Source organism: Lissotriton vulgaris, chromosome 6 (assembly GCF_964263255.1).
Source record: "Lissotriton vulgaris chromosome 6, aLisVul1.2, whole genome shotgun sequence".
NCBI classification, from domain to species: domain Eukaryota; kingdom Metazoa; phylum Chordata; class Amphibia; order Caudata; family Salamandridae; genus Lissotriton; species Lissotriton vulgaris.
The window spans coordinates 98,145,700-98,165,527 of NC_141694.1; the positions used below are offsets into that span (position 1 = coordinate 98,145,700).

The window sequence follows — 19,828 nt, forward strand, 5'->3', positions numbered from 1 at the left end:
ATTAGGTCTCAACCGACAGCATTGCTTTAGCAATGCTTGTTTGTCGAGATTATAGTTAGGCTTTCAAAAGTCTACCCAAACTGCTGCGGATCGGATACAGTTCTTGTGAGCCAGGCGCGTGCACATCGCTAGCCACATCCCACACCATTGCCAGCCACATCCCACACCATTTGTCTGAGCCTCTGCATCAGGCTTCAAAGGAAGCCGCACCCCCGCCCCCCACCCCATCAGACTTCAAAGACTTCATTTAATTACTTACGCTCCTTCGTTCCCGACCAGCTGTCTTTCTCCTGCTTTCTGCCCCTGGCTCCCCGCTTTTCTTTCCCTTCTCATTGCATTTCTTGATTTTCTGGATAATATTCAGATTCGTATTCCTTTCATATGATAAGTTGATTCAGCGGCACCAAAGTAAACTGAACACAGCAAACAAGCAAAACGAATCAGTTCTGATTACCATATCTCGAGCACCACGTCTCGCTGTCGGCCCTTATCTTTTTCCTCGCGCTCTCTTTATTTTTTTTATCTTTCTTGTCCTCTATCCCTTTTCGCTGTTTCCTGTTTTCACATGCGCTTTTCATTCGCCATCTCTTTTTATTTTGCCCTCTGCCTCTTCCATGTTTCACGTCTTCTCGTAATCCATTAATACAGTTCAATAATGCATTACTGGCGTGACTTATGAGTTTAGAAGTCAAAGCTTTTCAGCTTCTTATAACCTGCAGGTTATTGGTATATGGCTTATTGATGCTAGAGTAGTGTCGCAAAGTATGTGTTCTGTATTTTTCGCGCTCTCTCTCTCCCTCTCTCTGCCTCGCTCTCACACACCCTCACTCTACCGCCCTCACTCTACCGCCCTCACTCTACCGCCCTCACTCTACCGCTCCCACTCTACCGCTCCCACTCTACCGCTCCCACTCTACCGCTCCCACTCTACCGCCCTCACTCTACCGCCCTCTCTACCGCCCTCACTCTACCACTCTACCGCCCTCTCTACCGCCCTCACTCTACCACTCTACCGCCCTCACTCTACCGCCCTCACACTACCACTCTACCACCCTCACTCTACCGCCCTCACACTACCACTCTACCACCCTCACTGTACCACTCTACCGCCCTAACTACCGCCCTCACTTTACCACTCTACCGCCCTCACTCTACCACTCTACCGCCCTCACTCTACCACTCTACCGCCCTCACTCTACCACCCTCACTCTACCGCCCTCACACTACCACTCTACCGCCCTCACTCTACCACTCTACTGCCCTCACTCTACCTTCCTCACTCTACAGCCCTAACTACCACCCTCACTTTACCACTCTACCGCGCTACCGCCCTCGCTCTACCTCCCTCGTTCTACCGCCCTCGCTCTACCACTCTACCACCCTCACTCTACCACTCTACCGCCCTCACTCTACCACTCTACCGCCCTCACTCTACCACTCTACCGCCCTCACTCTATCACTCTACTGCCCTCACTCTATCACTCTACTGCCCTCATTTTACCACCCTCACTCTACCTCTCTACCGCCCTCACTCTACCACTCTACCGCCCTCACTCTACCACTCTACTGCCCTCACTCTACTGCTCTACTGCCCTCATTTTACCGCCCTCACTCTACCTCTCTACCGCCCTCACTCTACCTCTCTACCGCCCTCACTCTACCTCTCTACCGCCCTCACTCTACCTCTCTACCGCCCTCACTCTACCTCTCTACCGCCCTCACTCTACCTCTCTACCGCCCTCACTCTACCTCTCTACCGCCCTCACTCTACCGTTCTACCGCCCTCACTCTACCGTTCTACCGCCCTCACTCTACCGTTCTACCGCCCTCACTCTACCGTTCTACCGCCCTCACTCTACCGTTCTACCTCCCTCACTCTACCGTTCTACCGCCCTCACTCTACCTCTCTACCGCCCTCACTCTACCGCCCTCACTCTACTGCTCTACTGCCCTCACTCTACTGCTCTACTGCCCTCATTTTACCGCCCTCACTCTACCTCTCTACCGCCCTCACTCTACCTCTCTACCGCCCTCACTCTACCTCTCTACCGCCCCTCACTCTACCTCTCTACCGCCCTCACTCTACCGTTCTACCGCCCTCACTCTACCGTTCTACCGCCCTCACTCTACCGTTCTACCGCCCTCACTCTACCGTTCTACCGCCCTCACTCTAGCACTCTACCGCCCTCACTCTAGCACTCTACCGCCCTCACTCTAGCACTCTACCGCCCTCACTCTAGCACTCTACCGCCCTCACTCTACCGCCCTCCCTCTAGCACTCTACCGCCCTCCCTCTAGCACTCTACCGCCCTCCCTCTAGCACTCTACCGCCCTCCCTCTAGCACTCTACCGCCCTCCCTCTAGCACTCTACCGCCCTCCCTCTAGCACTCTACCGCCCTCCCTCTAGCACTCTACCGCCCTCCCTCTAGCACTCTACTGCCCTCCCTCTAGCACTCTACCGCCCTCACTCTACCACTCTACCTCCCTCACTCTACAGCCCTCACTCTACCGCCCTCACTCTGCATGCGTTGTTCTGTGAGAGTATAGTAGGGCTTCCAAAAATGCTCCCAAAGTCTGCAGATCGGACACAGTGCATGTGCTCGGGCGCGCGCACTATTTATCCGCCTGCAGCTTTGGGAGCAATTTCGCTGCCGCTTTGATGTTCTCAGTGAGCCGCGCGCCCACCGCTGTTATGCTGTTTAGTCCTATAGACTGCATGAGAGCAGTGCTTACATTGGCTGGGAAGCTTCAGAATTATTTCTGTGTATGTTCTTATGTGGCACAAACAGCGTAAAGCATTGTGTCAGTCCAATTAACACTAAAAAAGCCAGCCATCGCCACCTGTACTTTATCGAGGCTTCAGAGGGCACGAGGAGTGATGGCGGATGGTGAGGGAGACGGATTTTACATGACAGAGCGACGCGGGAGAATTCAAACTCTGGTGTACTGCAATAAAGGTGTCGAGGTAAGAAGATATAAAGTTTATGTTCGAGGCATATGAGCTGCAGATTACACACTGTGCATAGATCGCCTCCTAGTGTTGGGCCCGGATGTTTGCAGTTTGTTTTTGTCCTGAAAAGTTCTTTGGAAGTCACAAGATAGGCGGCGACTCCTTTGGACCACATTGCGCATGGGCATCGGCTCCATCCTTAGATTGTTTTTTTCCGCCATCGGGCTCGGATGTGTTTCCTGCGCTCCAAACGGGAACGGAATTTCCTTCGGCGCTCAATCCTCACCCAGTTCGACGGTATTGTTTTGATCGCGCTTCCCATCAACGCGATTCTCACCACTTCCAAATCTCCGATTCCCGTCGTCGACCATGGCCTTCGGGCCTACCTGGGCCTTACTCTCTGGCTCATGTAAAGGACGCCATTCAAGAAGTGTCCTCAATGTGTGCCGAAGTTTCCCCACACAGATCTACATCAGGTGTGCAACCTTTGCCTCTCACCGGAGCACGAGGCCAAAGACTGTTCCGCTTGTGCCTCTTTCCGCTCCAAGAAGACAATTCGGGACCGACGAGCTCGAAGAACTATGGCTCGCTAGTCCGCTTCGAACCCCGAATACATCTTTGAAGAGGGCGTCGACGTGCTAGAACACCAGACGGCCGAAGAAAATCCAAGCTCCTCTGATGCCGAAGACTCAGACGTCGAAAACATCACTCCAGGTCAACGGGTCGTAAGTAAGAATGTCGACGCAACCCTTCCTCGACACACTCCAAAAAGGCTTCGGTCACACCCTCATCTTCAGGCCCGGGTGCACACCGAGAGACTGCTTCCCACGCCCTGCCTTCGGGCCCGGCAAAGAAGCCTACTAAGCCTTCAGGCGGCTCTGGCTCAAGTCAGCCTATTCCCGGTGTCGATCCCATACCGAAGAAGAAGCCATCTTCCTCCGTCACACCGACTGCTGTTCCGACACCCAAAGCACTCGGCGCCGAAGACTGGCACCGGCTTATCGATGCCAAAACCGCACTTGGGGCAGAGTAAAAAAACGCCTAAAGGTCCCGACTCCCACGCTTCGGAGCCGAAAAAACAACCGGAACCGAAAAAACGCGTTCCGGTAAAAGACATTCGAAAGGTCATAGTTCTAAGCCAAAATACCTACAGATCCAGTTTACATTAGAGGTCCAACACCACTAGATTGTGAATTAGCACATTTACGTTTACGTGCATTAGATACTACTAAACAAACATCAGGTGATGCATCATCTACAGATAAAGAATCTAAACTCCTTGACGCCTCTGGTAAGCGCACAGCGTCACAGGCAGCTAACATATGGCGCATTGCCAATACTCAAGCGCTATTGGCAAGATATGACAGGGCACATTATGATGAACTAGAATCCATAATGCAGCATCTACCAGATAAAAATAAAACCGGCCCAATGAACTCATACAGGAAGGTAAAAATATCACCAATACTCCATTTGTTGTGCCCTAGATGCTGCAGATACTGCCTCAAGCGCAATTAATACTAGTGTCCTTCTGTGTAGGCATGCCTGGCTACGTATTTCAGGTTTCAAACCTGAAGTGCAAAATTCCATCCTCAATCAGCCATTTGATGAGAAACACCTATGTGGCCCTAATGTCGCTGTATCTTTAGAGAAAATGAAAAAAAGACAGACACAGCTAAATCTATGGGAGCTTTGCAATTGCAAGCTCCCAACGTTCTTTTAGTCGCTCATCATATAGAGGCGACACAAGAGGCTACGCCTCCGAAAGCCCCTCCACTTCCTATAAAACACCAATCCAATCCACATTCACTAAGGGCTACCAAAGAGGGGGTTATAGGGGTAACAACAAAAAGGGCAGGGGCAAAACGAACAACTCCTGCTCTGTCTCCACCCCTACCCAATGACTTTCCTCTGCTTCCCCCCCCCACCATTCCACTCCTGTGGGGGGAAAACTACAACAATTCCTTCCTAACGGGACCAACATCACATCAGACAGGTGGGTGCGACAAATTATTCAATCAGGTTACTGTCTAGAACGAACATCTACCCCCCCCAAAACATACCACCCAAACAGCGTCCAATGTCACAAGAGCAACTATCACTGCTAAAGCAAGAAGTAATATCCTTGCTAGAAAAAAGTGCAATAGAATCAGTTCCTCTGCAGCAACAAAACAAGGGAGTTTACTCCCTATACTTTCTTATCCCAAAGGACGGCTCTCTAAGGCCTTTTCTAGACCTAAGACCGCTAAACATATACATACAGTCAGACCATTTTCACATGGTCACACTTCAACAAGTCCTTCCTCTCCTGTTACAAAACAACTTCCTTGCTACTCTAGATCTCAAGGACGCATACTTCCACATTCCCATTCACAAGGCTCACAGGAAGTATCTCAGATTTGTAATAGACGGGCAGCACTATCAATTCAAAGTACTTCATTCGGAGTCACAACAGCACCAAGAGTATTCACCAAGTGCTTAGCAGTAGTGGCAGCGCATCTACGAAGACAACACATCCATGTCTTCCCATACCTCGACGACTGGCTCATAAAAGCCAGCTCATACAATCAATGCTTGGAACACACTCATGCCACCATCCAACTGCTCCACAACTTGGGGTTCACAATAAACCACACCAAGTCTCATCTACAGCCATCCAAAGTACAACAGTACCTCGGTGCCACAATAAACACCTCAACAGCGCTAGCTTATCCCACTCCAGCAAGGATAGCCAGCATGCAAACTCTTCTAACAAAGTTTCAGCTACAACACTCCCTCCCAGCACGAGTGTTCATGCAACTCATAGGGATGATGGCCTCTTGCATCTTCATAGTACCCCATACAAGACTTCAGATGCGTCCTCTACAAGAGTGCTTATCACGTCAATGGAACCAGGCTCAAGGTCACTTAACAGACCTAGTGTTGGTAGACTGTCGGACTCATCGCTCTCTGCAGTGGTGGAACACCAAAAACCTTTCCAAGGGACGACCGTTCCTAGAGCCAGTTCCTCAGATAATCTTGACTGCGGACGCATTGCTCTCCGGCTGGGGGGCCCACCTACAGCAACACACCATGCAAGGCAGGTGGACACCGCAACAAAAATCACTCCACATCAATCATCTGGAGTTACTAGCAATATTACTAGCACTAAAAGCTTTCCAGAAGCAAGTAGCAAACAAAGCTGTGTTAGTCCGCACAGACAACATGACAACAATGTACTACATACAGAAGCAGGGAGGCACACACTCCCTGCAACTCTCTCAACTAGCACAGGACATGTGGCGGTGGGCTATACCTCAAAACATATTCCTTCTAGCCCAGCATGTTCCAGGAGTACAAAATACCATAGCAGATCTGTTAAGTCGTAAGACACAACAGACCCACGAGTGGGAACTTCATACACAAGTTCTTCAACCATTCTTTCAGATGTGGGGACAACCTCAGATAGACCTCTTTGCCACCCACGAAAACGCCAAATGCCCAAGCTTCGCCGCCAGATATCCACACCTACTGTCCAAAGGCATGCAATATGGATGAACTGGTCAAACAGATTTGCGTATGCTTTCCACCTCTACCACTCATGCCACTAGTAGTACGCAAACTAAAGCAGCATTCTCTGACCCTCTGTTGTATAGCGTTTTAGGACCCTAGTGTAATTTACCTATTCATGCCCTTGTACAAGTATAATTCACATAACCCTTATATAGGCATGGAAATCATACCCATATTTAGACATAACCCATCCAGTCCAAATACGGCATGGCTACTTCCACCAGTTCCAAAAAGCCACAATGATTTCTTGGAAAACTCGGCTTCAGCAGTCCGGGACATCCCCTTTCTTGAATATTGATTTGTCCTAGAATGAACTACCATTCCCTTGGGGTTCTTTGGTGACGTTATTATGTCCGACTTTACGTCAAACTAGGCACCTTCCAGGTATAAATATGCCCACACTTGCCCTAGCAAACACACGGTGGTTTGGAGCAGTTTGCCTATCTACTTGCCCGATGCATCTCGCTACAGCAAGTGCCGAAGGAAGCCGACGCTCCAGCTGACGCACTGACAGAGAGGCTGCCTTTCTCTCCCTGGGAATCCAGCTCCAGCGCTTGCAAGCTCCCTTGCGGGGTGTTGGGAAATCAAGTCCAGAGACAGAGATACCAGACCTCCTTCATTCTAAACCAAGGTACGGAACTGATTAGACCCTATGAGAATTCTTGGATAGATTCTTGGCAAAGAAACTAAACCTATGCTACACCATAATTACTTCTTCCCTCGAACTATACTTCGGTTAGGTACATCAAGGTAGGCTTATTTTAGAAGCACCCGTTGAGTACTTTTAGTCTTTGTTATTTATGTATGTATTTTATGGCTTAGGACCCATACCATGTTTTTACAGTATTTTTTTATAATACTCTTCTTGCTGTACGCATGATACTTTACAGCCAGTATTACGATTGTAGCAGTTCATTTCTTCTGCATGAGAAAGAAGACTGTTCAATAAATACTTTTATTGAAAACGCCCGTCTCTCCATTTCTCTGCACCTCTGATGAAACTAAGCATGCACGATTGACTGAGTGAAATATCTATCTATTGTTTGCACAACTCTGAAGATACGTTTTATCTTTGGGAAACAAGTTTATGCGGTTGTCAGAAACGAATCCCTTCTGGTTTATTCGAGAGAGTTTCTAGTGACCACTGAGCTAGCTGGCACTCACAATTAAGTCTAATATATTCGATAGAGACCTAGTCGACCTAAGTCCTACGTCCCATCTATAGGATATATTATTCCAATGCGCAGAGCCTTTTGGGTTATATAGGAACTACACTACATATCATCCTAGTTGCTCCAACGTGGGCCAGACAGCCGTGGTACCCCACACTGCTACAACTGTCTGTAGTACCGAACCAAAAATTATACCAGTCTCCGCACCTTTTAACACAGAACCGTGGAGAGATCAGGCACCCGGACCCAGCGCAGCTCAACCTTGGGATCTGGCTCCTGAAATCCTATAATTTGGATATCTTTGCCTTCCTCCAGACTGCATGAATGTCATAGAAGAAGCCAGACGTCCAACCACTAGAGCATGTTATGCAGCTAAGTGGAAACGCTTTGTAATATATTGTCACAAGAACAATATTAATCCCCTAGACGTGTCTATTCAACACATCATAGGATACTTACTGCACCTCCAAAGATGTAACTTAGCCTACACCTCTATTAGACTGCATCTTGCTGCAATAGCAGCATATCTGCAAAACAGACAGCATCTATCTGTGTTCAGAGTGCCTGCTATTAAAGCCTTTATGGAAGGCTTAAAAAGAATAATTACTCCAAGAGTACCACCTTCACCTGTGTGGAATTTAAACACTGTTCTCACACGGCTAATGGGACCTCCCTTCGAACCCTTACATCAATGTGAACTACAATTTTTAACATGGAAGGTTGCGTTCCTAGTAGCTATTACTTCTCTGCGGAGAGTTAGTGAACTACAAGCACTAACCATTCAAGAACCTTTCTTGCAAATGCATTATAATAAGGTCGTTCTTTGTACTAATCCGAAATTCCTGCCCAAAGTCATTTCTCCCTTCCACCTCAATCAATCTTTGGTACTGCCCGTTTTCTTCCCTCAGCCACAGACAGTAGCAGAAAGAGCTCTTCATACCCTAGATGTCAAAAGAGCATTGCTATACTACATCGAGAGAACACAAACCTATAGTAAGACCAAACAACCTTTTGTGTCTTTCTCACCACCACATAAGGGTAATCCCATATCAAAATCTGGGATAGCTAGATGGATTGTCAAATGCATACAGATTTGCTACCACAAAGCTAAACATACGTTATCTGTTCCTCCTAAAGCCCACTCTACAAGGAAAATAGGGGCCTCATTGGCATTTTTAGGGAACATTCCCCTAGATGACCTCTGCAGAGCAGCTACATGGTCTACACCGCACACATTCACAAAACACTATTGTGTAGATGTGCAAACTAAACAACAAGCTAATGTGGGCCAGGTTGTTCTCAAAACATTATTTCAAACTACTGCAACAGATAGGGGTGGTCGCCGCTAAGAGTGGGTACTGCTATACAATCTATGCACCGTGTGTAGTCTGCAGCTCATATACCTCGAACGGAAAATGCTACTTACCAGTATGCATCTGTTCTTGGCATGTAGAGCTGCAGAGTTACACACGCCCACCCACCTCCCCGGCTACCCTTGTCTGTTCCAGTATTAACTTAATTAGATGCAGCTTACATGAACATCCTTCCTTTTCTTGCAAAGCTCCATCATTTCCCTAATGGCGAAAAACAATCTGAGGATGGAGCCGATGCCCATGAGCAATGTGGTCCAAAGGAGGAGTCCCCTATCTCGTGACTTCCAAAGAACTTTTCAGGACAAAAACAAACTGCAAACATCCTGGCCCATCACTAGGTGGCGATCTATTCACAGTGTGCAACTCTGCAGCTCTACATGCCAAGAACAGATGCATACTGGTAAGTAGCATTTTCCTTATTACAGTACGGACGGTAAATGCTTTTTAAATAGACTGTGGCAGATCAACTCCGCATTGCGAATTCCATTTTGCAGCTATGCTGTGCTTCAAAATGCATTTCATATTGTAGAGGTGTTCGGGCTATTTCTATTTATGAAGTAGTAACTTCATTATAAATAGGTTTCACTTTCTGCGTCCCAACACTTTCAAAGGACATCAGCCGCCGCTGGCTAGAAGTAGACTGTTGTTCCCCTTCTTGGGTATATTGACGTATGAAATTGTGACTCCGATATTCCTACCACACTGGAAAACTTTGCTGAGCTGGTACAAAGTTTATTGGCTCTGCAAGAGATTGGAAATTGCTCAGAGACTGGACCGTTCCTGGAATTGTCTAATAGGTGATACCCAAAAAAGTGGAAAGCATAAGAATTTTGGAAAGGATCCATGCAAGCATATGTGTCATAGTGCAGTACCTTTTTAAAAAAAAAATTCTTTTAAGTTTTATCTGTTTCCTGTTGTTCTGGAGTGTTGTGCAGATATGTCACTGTCCTCCTAGATTATTGCTGTCAATCTGGCTTTGAAATGGGTTTAAAATGTATTTCTCATTTCGCTATAGTGGCATCTGCAGAGAGGGGGAGCGCCTGGTAGTGGGCCCTACAGACAATGGAAAGTTCCTGGACTTGAAGGTGTGCAGTATGCAGAGGAATCGCTCCGCGTGCCGTGTTCTTCGAGCAGGGCAAGCTGCTACTCTGGCCTTGGGGCCATTTGATCGATCCCTGCTTCGTAAGGTACTTATTTTTCTCACACTACAATCCCAAGTGTTATTGTTAAGGGTTTTTTGTGTGTTCAAGGATAAGTGATCAAATGTGATCATTTCTTTTTGTTAATTACTTTCTTAGGACATAAAACAGTGAGACTCAGCAGATCTAAAAACTACTAAAATTGTTTTGGAAAAAAATTCATCGAAAACGGCTATTCTCCAACACCTAATCTTGCATAGTTTTGTATACTTTTAATTATTTCCTTTCACTGGTTGGGTAGCTCTAGTAAAGTGATCAACTCAGCAGCAGTTATTGTGCATACATCTAACACAATTGTTTTTGTAGCACATTTGCCTCATTGTTTCTGTCATTGTTTCGTCACGGAGGCTTAGAACTAATATTTTCTTCAGATTTACTACTGTATGACATATGAAATCTTTGATGGGGGCACTCTATTTTGTGCAAGATTTAAAAGCATAGTGATTTTATTTCTTCTCCCTGCGGTTTTCCAGATTCCCCCTCTCTGTACGTTTGCGAGCCAGAAGAAAGCTTCTGTATTTCTGTGCCACTGCCCCCTTTTCTTACTTTTCCCTAACTTAGGTGAATGCCTTGTTAAAGCTAAATTGTCCCTCTAGAGGCCTTACAAACAAATATTTGTGATTGACCCAGTTGTGGAATGTATGTATTGCTTTTTACCTAACCCCATAAGTCTCTGAAATGTGTCTGTTCTTCTGAAGTAAAGCCTTGGAGGGCAAAGAAATGCATCTTGTTTTTGCTCGCAAAGAGACTGATTTCGCCTTGAGATATAGCACTCCCGGGTGCTCCTCTGACTCGCAGTCTAGAAGAAGCTCAAAGTTTAAATAGTGAAAGGTAGCTACTTGACCGGCACTGCTTTTATGGATTTAGTGCTTTCGGTTAGAAGCTTTTTTTACAACAATGGAGTAGTTCTTCAAAGCAAAAAACAATTTCCTTTGTCACAAAAGCTTCTGACTCATTGCCGGCCTGGCTGGCCTTTTCTACTAGGAAGCATTGTCCTTTAACTCCCACTGAGCTTCAGGACAAGGTTTCATTCTTCAATGAATGAGGCATCAAGGACTCAGTCATTGAGAGTACCATGGGAAGCTAGTCCTATATTGACAACAATAATCAGCTTCGTCATAGTTAGTAGCTGCGTCAATATGAACGCCTTTGTCCATAACCACCTCAACAACTGAAGCTCTTTCCCAGAAAATAGTCACCCACAACACAATTGCTGTATTGACCTCATTGATGGCCATATCTTTTCTGCTGACTGACGTGTACCTATGAGACCTCAACTATACCTTTGTTTCAGGTTTCCCAAACTAAGGTGTAAGCTGAAGTTTCCCTACAAAACCTCTGAGAAGTGTATGACCTCACAAACCAATCTAGATAAAGGAAGTGATAGGATCCTATCTGATACCAATTTCCTTCATGTGGATGAGGATTATTAGGAAGATGAAAGTTGTGCCTATCAGTAGCTGCCAGAATTGCCTTCTGAAAGGATAAAAGTAAAGGTGAAAACAATTATGCATGATTTCATAAGATTTCCATTCCCAGTTGCCCTGTGGGCTAACTGTTCCCTTGCCTTGATCGCTTTTCTCCTCTGGCTTCTCAGGCTGTTTTGTTCCAGTACCATTTGTAGCTCCTCCTATACCAACATCTGCGGTAACCCCTAGTGGTGCTGTGCCCCCTAGTTCTCTTGTCCATCTTTCCCCAAAGACCATGGCATTTCTTAAACTGAATGGATAGTAGAAGTATTATTAGAAAGAGATAGTGTCCCTCTAAAGCATCCTTCTGCCTGTTCTGAACCGCTGTGTGCCGGTGATTCTTCTCCAAAGCATTTAAACAATCTATACCTCATGAGCTGGCCACTAAACAATGCCATAAAGTGCCATCCTGGAGTATGAAAATGTGCGGGATAAGACCACAGTGTGCCGGAGACTTCCGTCCTTGTATTGATATGTTTGGTTTTCATGCTAAGCTTCTTTTTCCTGAACGTGTGTGGACGGCTGTGACTGCAGCTACAATTCACACCATATGGAACAACATTGCTTGCTCCTCTTCTGTCCACCAACACTTCCCTGAAGCCCCAAGCTCTTCAGTATCTTGGTGTGCGATAGAGGTAGTGAGAGGGGGTATGACATAATTTCTTTAACTGGAATCCTTGTATTGTCTGCTGCCTTGCATTTAATTTCTTTAAGCATACTTTGTCCGTGCAAATCTCTCTTCACAAATAAAAAAATGTGTTTGAAGTGGCAAGGGTTTTTGAATTATATATTTTGAAAAACAGTTGCCTCCCTTACGTTAGCATCAGTAATTGCCCTTAAATGGGTCTAATTGTTTTTTCACATCGCGAGTCCACAACTTGGTTTACCTGTGCCTTAACCTTTTCCATGCGGCCGCGATTCCCCTGGTGTGCTGTAAACAACACGAACAGGGGCGGGCCGTGACTAACCCCAGCCGTCATCAGCACACGAGCACCGTAGTGCATGACGGCTGGGGTTCGTCATCCGCATGGAAGGGGTTAATCTTCTCCCCCCATAAAGTGCAATGTGGAGTCTCGAAGGGGTACTCGCGCTCTGTTTCTTTTCAATTTATGTATGCTTCCCTTGACCACCTTTAGGTAAAATTCCAGATGATCTTGTGTGATATTAAGATACTGATCTACTTCGAAAGCAACATGGGTGGAGACGCAGTCTAGAATTTTGGAGTTGCTACTTTTGTACGAGGAAAACATTTCTTCGAACAGTGAAAGACTGACCTCTTCATGCTATAATGTGTTGACAAGCTGTTGAAAAGTCTTCTAAGGCACGATGCTAGGGACCTGGGAGCTGAGCGTCCAGCACAAACCTCCAGGAAACCCAATTACCCTTAGCAGATGGCAAAAACCGTTAAACATAATTTGATTATCCACAAAGAAAATGTCTTATCACTGACTCAAAGGAACAGCCAGCGTAAAAATATATTCTTTTTTTGCACAAACTCTCAATTAAGATTAGCATTGATTTATGGTTGTCTTAGCCCATTTGTCCTGACTAATGCAGGTGACCCCTTGTGAGCCTAATGATGCAGAAGCGTGTCAACACACTAATGCATGAATGGTACTATCACAAACGTCCTTAATTCTTAATCTTATGTTGGGGGACCTTTATTAAAGTCAGATTACCCACACTCATCCAATTTTAATTGGGTTTACCTAGGCCAACTGTTTGGCAGTGTACCTCTCACAATCCGAACAGCGAGGCGGGAGCCACAAGGTAAGGCCTCGACAGGAAGCCGGCTCCAGTGTAGAAACAGCCAGTATCAACATTGCACCCTCCAGACTGACTGAGTGCACTTTCCATTACTTTCCCCACCTACCATGGTGGACATTCTCCTGCAGAGGAGCAGAGCCATTATTGAAACGTGGTACAGACGCATCGGAGTAGCACTTCAGAGACACATGTGTGTCAGGGTTGTTAATCTTTTCCCTTGCGAGCAATCGGTCCTAGCACCAAATATTCCTTTCTCCTTTTAAAATCTCTCGCCCCAAACAACACTACCCAATTCAGAACCTTCAAAACTAGGGTTGTTGTCCTGGTGAAAAAGCAAGATTGCTTTACTTTGAACACGTGGTTACCAAGACATGCACAGCCATGTCGCTTTGATACCTATGAGAAGATCTGCTTGGCCATTTTTAGTGCAGTTGAGAAGCCACTTAAAAGCAGTGCAAAATAATAGAACTGGAAGCAGAGTCCAGGCGTAAAGATGAAATGAGTAAATGATAAAATGGCCATGAAAGTGCCAGTGCAGGATGGAGAAATAGGGTCCATATGAGTGGGAAGATGAAGGAAGGACAACATGTGGCAAGTCTGTTCTACATAAGAAAAGGGGATCCGGAAGAATGTTGATGTATAAGTGTTTGCTTATGGTGAACACTCGGGCTGTGCAGTGCACATTCTGAGACCAGATATGGCAAGGCCTGCAGAGAGTTCATTGGAAGACCATTAGCTTCTTTCCGCTGCACAGTCCTATGCTGTTTAATGTCTACCAGAGCTTTTGAACTCATTTGAGACTGTCTTGCATTGCAAGTGTGAGAACAACCTTCAGTCTGACTGACCTTTAATGGACTGAGTGAATGAGTTTGCCAGTCTGTTTCCAAAGGATATGTTCTTCAACAAACTCTAGAGAAAAGCAAGTACCTGGTTTACTGGTGGTTTACGTGTAAAGTTTAGAACCAAAAGAAGTGACAGACCAAAACAGTTCTACGTGCCCATAATAGTGGCAACCCTGGAGCTGGCCATTCTATTTCGTCTTCCGTACAAACGTTTATAAAGGAGACTGAGTATGCCACATTCTTCCAGCACTCCTTTTAATCTTGCGAGGGCTCAAAAGCAATACGAAAAAAATAGACTTGAGATCTGAATCTCAGGATGGAATAGGTGCGTCGTTACTTTTATAGCGGATGGTGAGTTATTTTGTGGAGGGAAGGTGCGGAAGGTAGTAATCTGCGATTTTAGATTGAGAAATTGACCAATTTGAGGATGAATTCAGATGTGGTTAACAAAGTTAAAGGGTTTCCAAGAGTAACTGATTGTGATATTCGCACAGCAGAATGAAATGGATTTGTTGGAAGCGTTCATGCATTTACTGAATTTACCCAGCTTGAAATATTTTGGATTGCGGAGACCGGAGTTGGACAGTGACCGGAGATGAGCCACCTGTCCTTCATTTCTAGCGTGTTTCAGAATGTCTTATGTTTGGAATCCATAAAGGTGCAGTTTTTTGTACCTAAACTGGGACTCGCAATGTGCTTTCTCTCCCAAGAAGACATGCTGGTGTGGTATTTTATCCAAGTATGTACCTGGGTGCATGTCCAATGATGGCATGTGATATATAATGTGTAGTTGTGTGCATCGTTATTTTGGGCCCTAGATTAGGTGTATTGTCAGATGTGTAATTGTGTGCATCTCTAGCAAAGGATCATCTCAGTAGTCTGGGTGTTGTGTACCACTGTATCTGGGTGTTGTGTACCACTGTATCTGGGTGTTGTGTACCACTGTATCTGGGTGTTGTGTACCACTGTATCTGGGTGTTGTGTACCACTTTGCAACTGCATCTCTTTCACGTAAAGGCAAAGCATTTCGCCCCTGCGTGATGCGATAAGGTGGTTTGTGACTGTTCTCTATCAAGGTTCTAAAGTCTGCCTCTGTTTTTGGAGTATACTGGTGTGTAACCTATCCATCTGCTGGAAGGCTGCAGCATTTTGAGTAATGTTTGTATCGGGGCCTGTCCTGCTGATAAGTATCTGTATGCACACCTTAAATGTCAGCGTCTGGTCTCTCCGTGTGTGCTACTGATTTGAAATGTATCGGGTCTTCTATAAATGTCAGTATTTGGTCTCTGCTCAAGTTCTGCTGATGTGTAATTGTGTGGTCTGCTGGTGTTTAATATGCCTGTCTCCTGTAAAGGTGCACTTAATGGTTTCTGTGCTCTGTAGATGTGTTTCTATGTGAATCTCTTGTAAAGGAATTTAGTTTGGTCTGTGCACATTGTGATGCTGTTGTGTCTCCTGTAGAGGGGCAGCGTTCTCTATATTTGTTGGAGGTTTTTATACTGTGTGCGCCTCCTGTGAAGGCAGTGTTTGATATCTAACTGTGCTCCTCCTGCAAAAGCCCAGTGTTCAGGCCTGTGCAAGTTGTGGTCATGTGTAACTGTATGTCTCCTGTGAAGGAAAAGGGTTTGGTCTCCGCAATGTTGCACTGATACGTAACTGCTTCTCCTGTGGAAGTAAAGCTTTGGGTCTGTGTTGTGCTGATCTTTCCTGTGTGTTTCTCCTTCTGCAGGGAATGGTGATGGTGAGTCCAGAGATGAATCCCACAATCTGTTCGGTCTTCGAAGCAGAGATCGTACTTCTCTTCCATGCCACAACCTTCCGGAAAGGGTTCCAGGTGACGGTGCATGTTGGAAACGTGCGGCAGACTGCAATTGTTGAAGAGATTTATGGAAAGGTGAGCGTTTCGTGCGATGCAGATTTGGGGGCAGAAGTAATAGCGTGTACCTACTTTAAAAATATTGTACTTAACTCCCATAATAAGCTCGGTCATTGTGCTACAAGGTTAGTCGTGCTGTATTTTCATTACTATGGTCTTGCAGGTTGATCAAATTGGCATCTGTCCAGTAGGCCAGGTAGCAGTCTGAAACCTTTGCTGTTGCAAAGCCGGCGTTGTGCTGGGCCCGAGGCCCTGTGCTGTGGCGTGGTGCTGGGCCCGAGGCCCTGTGCTGTGGCGTGGTGCTGGGCCCGAGGCCCTGTGCTGTGGCGTGGTGCTGGGCCCGAGGCCCTGCGCTGTGGCGTGGTGCTGGGCCCGAGGCCCTGCGCTGTGGCGTGGTGCTGGGCCCAAAGCCCTGCACTGTGGCGTGGTGCTGGGCCCAAAACCCTGCGCTCTGGCTACAACCAGTTGGTCACTCATATAAAGCTTGCAGTCTTGTGGCTTTTGTAGGTCTGCAGCGCATGCTCTGGTATCAATCCTGCAGTCTAGTGGTGATCCTTGCTGGCCTGTATTTGATGCCCTGCAGGGGCCTAACTAATAGAACAGCCTATTTTTTGGTGGAGCAAGAATTGGTGTGCAGCCTGTTTTCTGTTTTAACACACTGGTTTTCATTATGTTCTCTTGCAGGACCACCTGGCATGAGGTCTGTGCGCCATTGGCCACCTCCCTTGTCTGCATGCATGCATATTCATTCTTCATTGATGTGCTGCTTGCACTGTGCGGTGCACCACCCCCAGCAGGGCATGTCCGAATCTGTTATCTTTTCTGTGAACATTTTACTGTGCATGTGCCTAGTTGCCAGATTGCACTTTCTAAGCTACTTCTCTCATCTATCAGTGGCTCATTTTGGACCCTTGTATGTATTCAGATGTTCACCTATAGGGTAACCTTTAGTTTTGGAGAGGAGGATCTACTGTCCCCCATTCCTATAATCTCTACTGGAAGGAGTCTCGGCTAAGCAACATGTGGTTAAGTAACCCTCTTTTAGCATATTTTATATCGCCTCCGGGATTTACGCCATGCTCCGTTTTGATGGATCCTTGTGACCTGCTATCTACTTTCCTTCACCTACTAGAGATTTCTTCTCTGCTCTAAGGGTGAGTCTGCATCGACAGTGTGAGTCCCTCCAACTCACCTGCTGATAAGAGTCCTTCAAATTCACTTTCTCCTCTGACGTGACTCACTCCTAGCCTATCCTCTTGTGAAGGCGAGATCCCACTATCCTCATTTGGAGGTAGGAGTCCCATTCTATTGTGATGTGCAAGTGCCACCAATTCTTTTGTGAAGGTCCAAGTCATCCCACATCAGTTGTCTTGTGAAGATGAGTCCTCTCCATGCTCTTCCATCTTCTTGTCATGGTGCTAGTGTGCCGCCATCTTCTTATGAAGGTGTGTCTGCCCTACCAACCCTCCTGTGAGTCCTCAGACACTTATCTTCTTATTCATCTGATGGTTGAGGTCTTCTCCACAAAAAGCTCTTGTTAAGGTGTGTGGTATTCAAGTGCTTTTGATAAAGTGAGTGCACTGAGCTGCATCAAGGCTTCACCTCTGTGCGTGACATAGGTTTCTTTTTTCCGCGCCCTTTGACAAGGATCTGGAGCTCCGGTCCCAACTTTGTCAGTTGTACCAACACCAAACAGGCAATGTGGCAGGGAAAATGTTTCCCCCAAGATGACCGGCAGGAAACTGCTGTTCTTCACTGTTTTGCACATTTGTGGTACCTAGGTTTAAGTCCCATTCGACTGAAAAATGGAGCCACTATGTCTTTCTATGGCAACAGTCCTTAAACAGACCTCCATAACCCTGCTCCATGATCAATACCATAAGCGTTCACAAATCACTTGTGTGTGGATAGTAATGCCCACTGGAAGGTGATGATTTGGCCAGTTAGTCTTAAGAACCTTTTCAATTAACTGCTCACTAGCCACATCTTAAACTATTTTAGGTTCACTATGCTCAGTCCACACTATTCTGTCTGTTATTATGCTCTACATACGCTTTTTGCTTGTGTTGAACACAGTCCAAGGTGGTCTGTTCTCGTGCATTTTGGGCTAATGTTGGTGTCTCAATGGGTCCTGTGACTCAAGAAAACAAATAACCACTGAATAAAAACAACTTGTAAACATCCTAGTCCAAAACTAGATTGCCGGAGTATGAACAGCATATACAGCACTATACGCTTCAGTTTAAGTCCGTTACTTCGTAGTTTTGGCCCTTCAATCCCTAAATGTTACTTTCTATGGATCCTCACCATCAAGATGTTTTTTCTCATACAAGTCACGTCTGTGTGCAGCGTCAGTGAAGTTAGGTGCTGTACACCACTTTCTTTCTTGATAAATTGGTGCCTAGAGCCTGGGCTTCCTACCTGCCAATGGTTTTATCACATTTTCATGTGGGTCAGTCCATCACCCTTACTTCAGTTTTTTCCGTCTGCCATAGCGTTGGAAAGATGAGGCAAGAAGAGCCCTCAGTTTTTACACAGAACTCATGAGGAAATACCATCTAGAGGTCCAACAATGTGTGGGATTTGCTAGTGCCAAGAAGGGAAAGGCAGTGCACAAACTGACCCTATCCAGGTGGATTGTCCTGTTGTCCTGTTTTTTTGTTTTTTTTTTGCGGCAGATTTTTTTGCTTTTTTCTGGACCTTATGTTTGTTTCGAGCTGTAGAACCCTGTGCTTTTTAACCCTGCTAACTAGTGATACATGGTATAATCGGGATCTTCCTAGCTGGAATGTCTAAATTGCCAATAAGTTCAGTGTATATGGTACCGTGTACCCAGGGCCTGTAAGGTAAATATCATTAGTGGACTGCAGCACCCACTGGGCCATCTTTACAGTGATATTGTAAACTTGGCTGCATGCCTATCCTCTGTGATCTGGTTGTGAAGTTTTAACCTGCAAACTTGACCTGACCGGCCTAAACTTACCTTTTAAATATTTATAAGTCACCCCTAACCAAACATTATTGCTTAGAAAGCAGGGTGCATGACATTTAAATTAGGACATGTAAAGGTTTAATATTTCACGTCTTTACAGTAAAAAAGGCCCGAAAAGCTATTTTTACTGTAGCAAGGCTGGCTGTTCCACAGTAAAACACTGGGATGCATTACTAAATATTAATATTGTATCTTAAGAATGGGACTAGCTAGAAAAAAATAATTAAACCACTATTAACTTTCTTCTTTGAATCTGACCGACCTAAAGGCAGCACGAGCCACAGATTGTGGCAGAATTCAAGTCTCTGCATCTGTCTTCGGGTTTAGGACCTGGCGTTTGTTATGCAAATATTCTCTCCTTGGTATATACTTTTTAGGCCATTTAGGTAATGAACTTGAGCCTTATGAAGCCCTTCTTGATGTGATTGGGAAATGCAAAATAATGTTGCACAGCAAATAACTTATTTAGTAGACCTTTTAAAGTCTTCCTAATTTTGTTTCCTACAGTTAGAAAACTAAGTTGCTGGAAAACTCATTAATGTTTTAAATGTATTGGGCCCATATTAAGGGAATCAAATGTGGCACACAAGACTTAAAACTAACCATATCCGCAGACGACATCTAATATCTTTGAC

At 45.8% G+C, this 19,828-nt stretch overlaps 1 protein-coding gene across 1 annotated transcript in view; it reads left to right on the plus strand.

Annotated features, from left to right (window-relative positions):
• GTPBP2 (GTP binding protein 2) overlaps positions 1-19,828 on the plus strand; it is a 180,224-nt gene that overhangs the window by 145,936 nt on the left and 14,460 nt on the right. The window contains exons 10-11 of the mRNA XM_086926028.1: positions 10,064-10,235; positions 16,055-16,219. Of these exons, the coding sequence (XP_086782154.1) occupies positions 10,064-10,235; positions 16,055-16,219 (337 nt within the window). The remainder of the gene's footprint in view (positions 1-10,063; positions 10,236-16,054; positions 16,220-19,828) is intronic.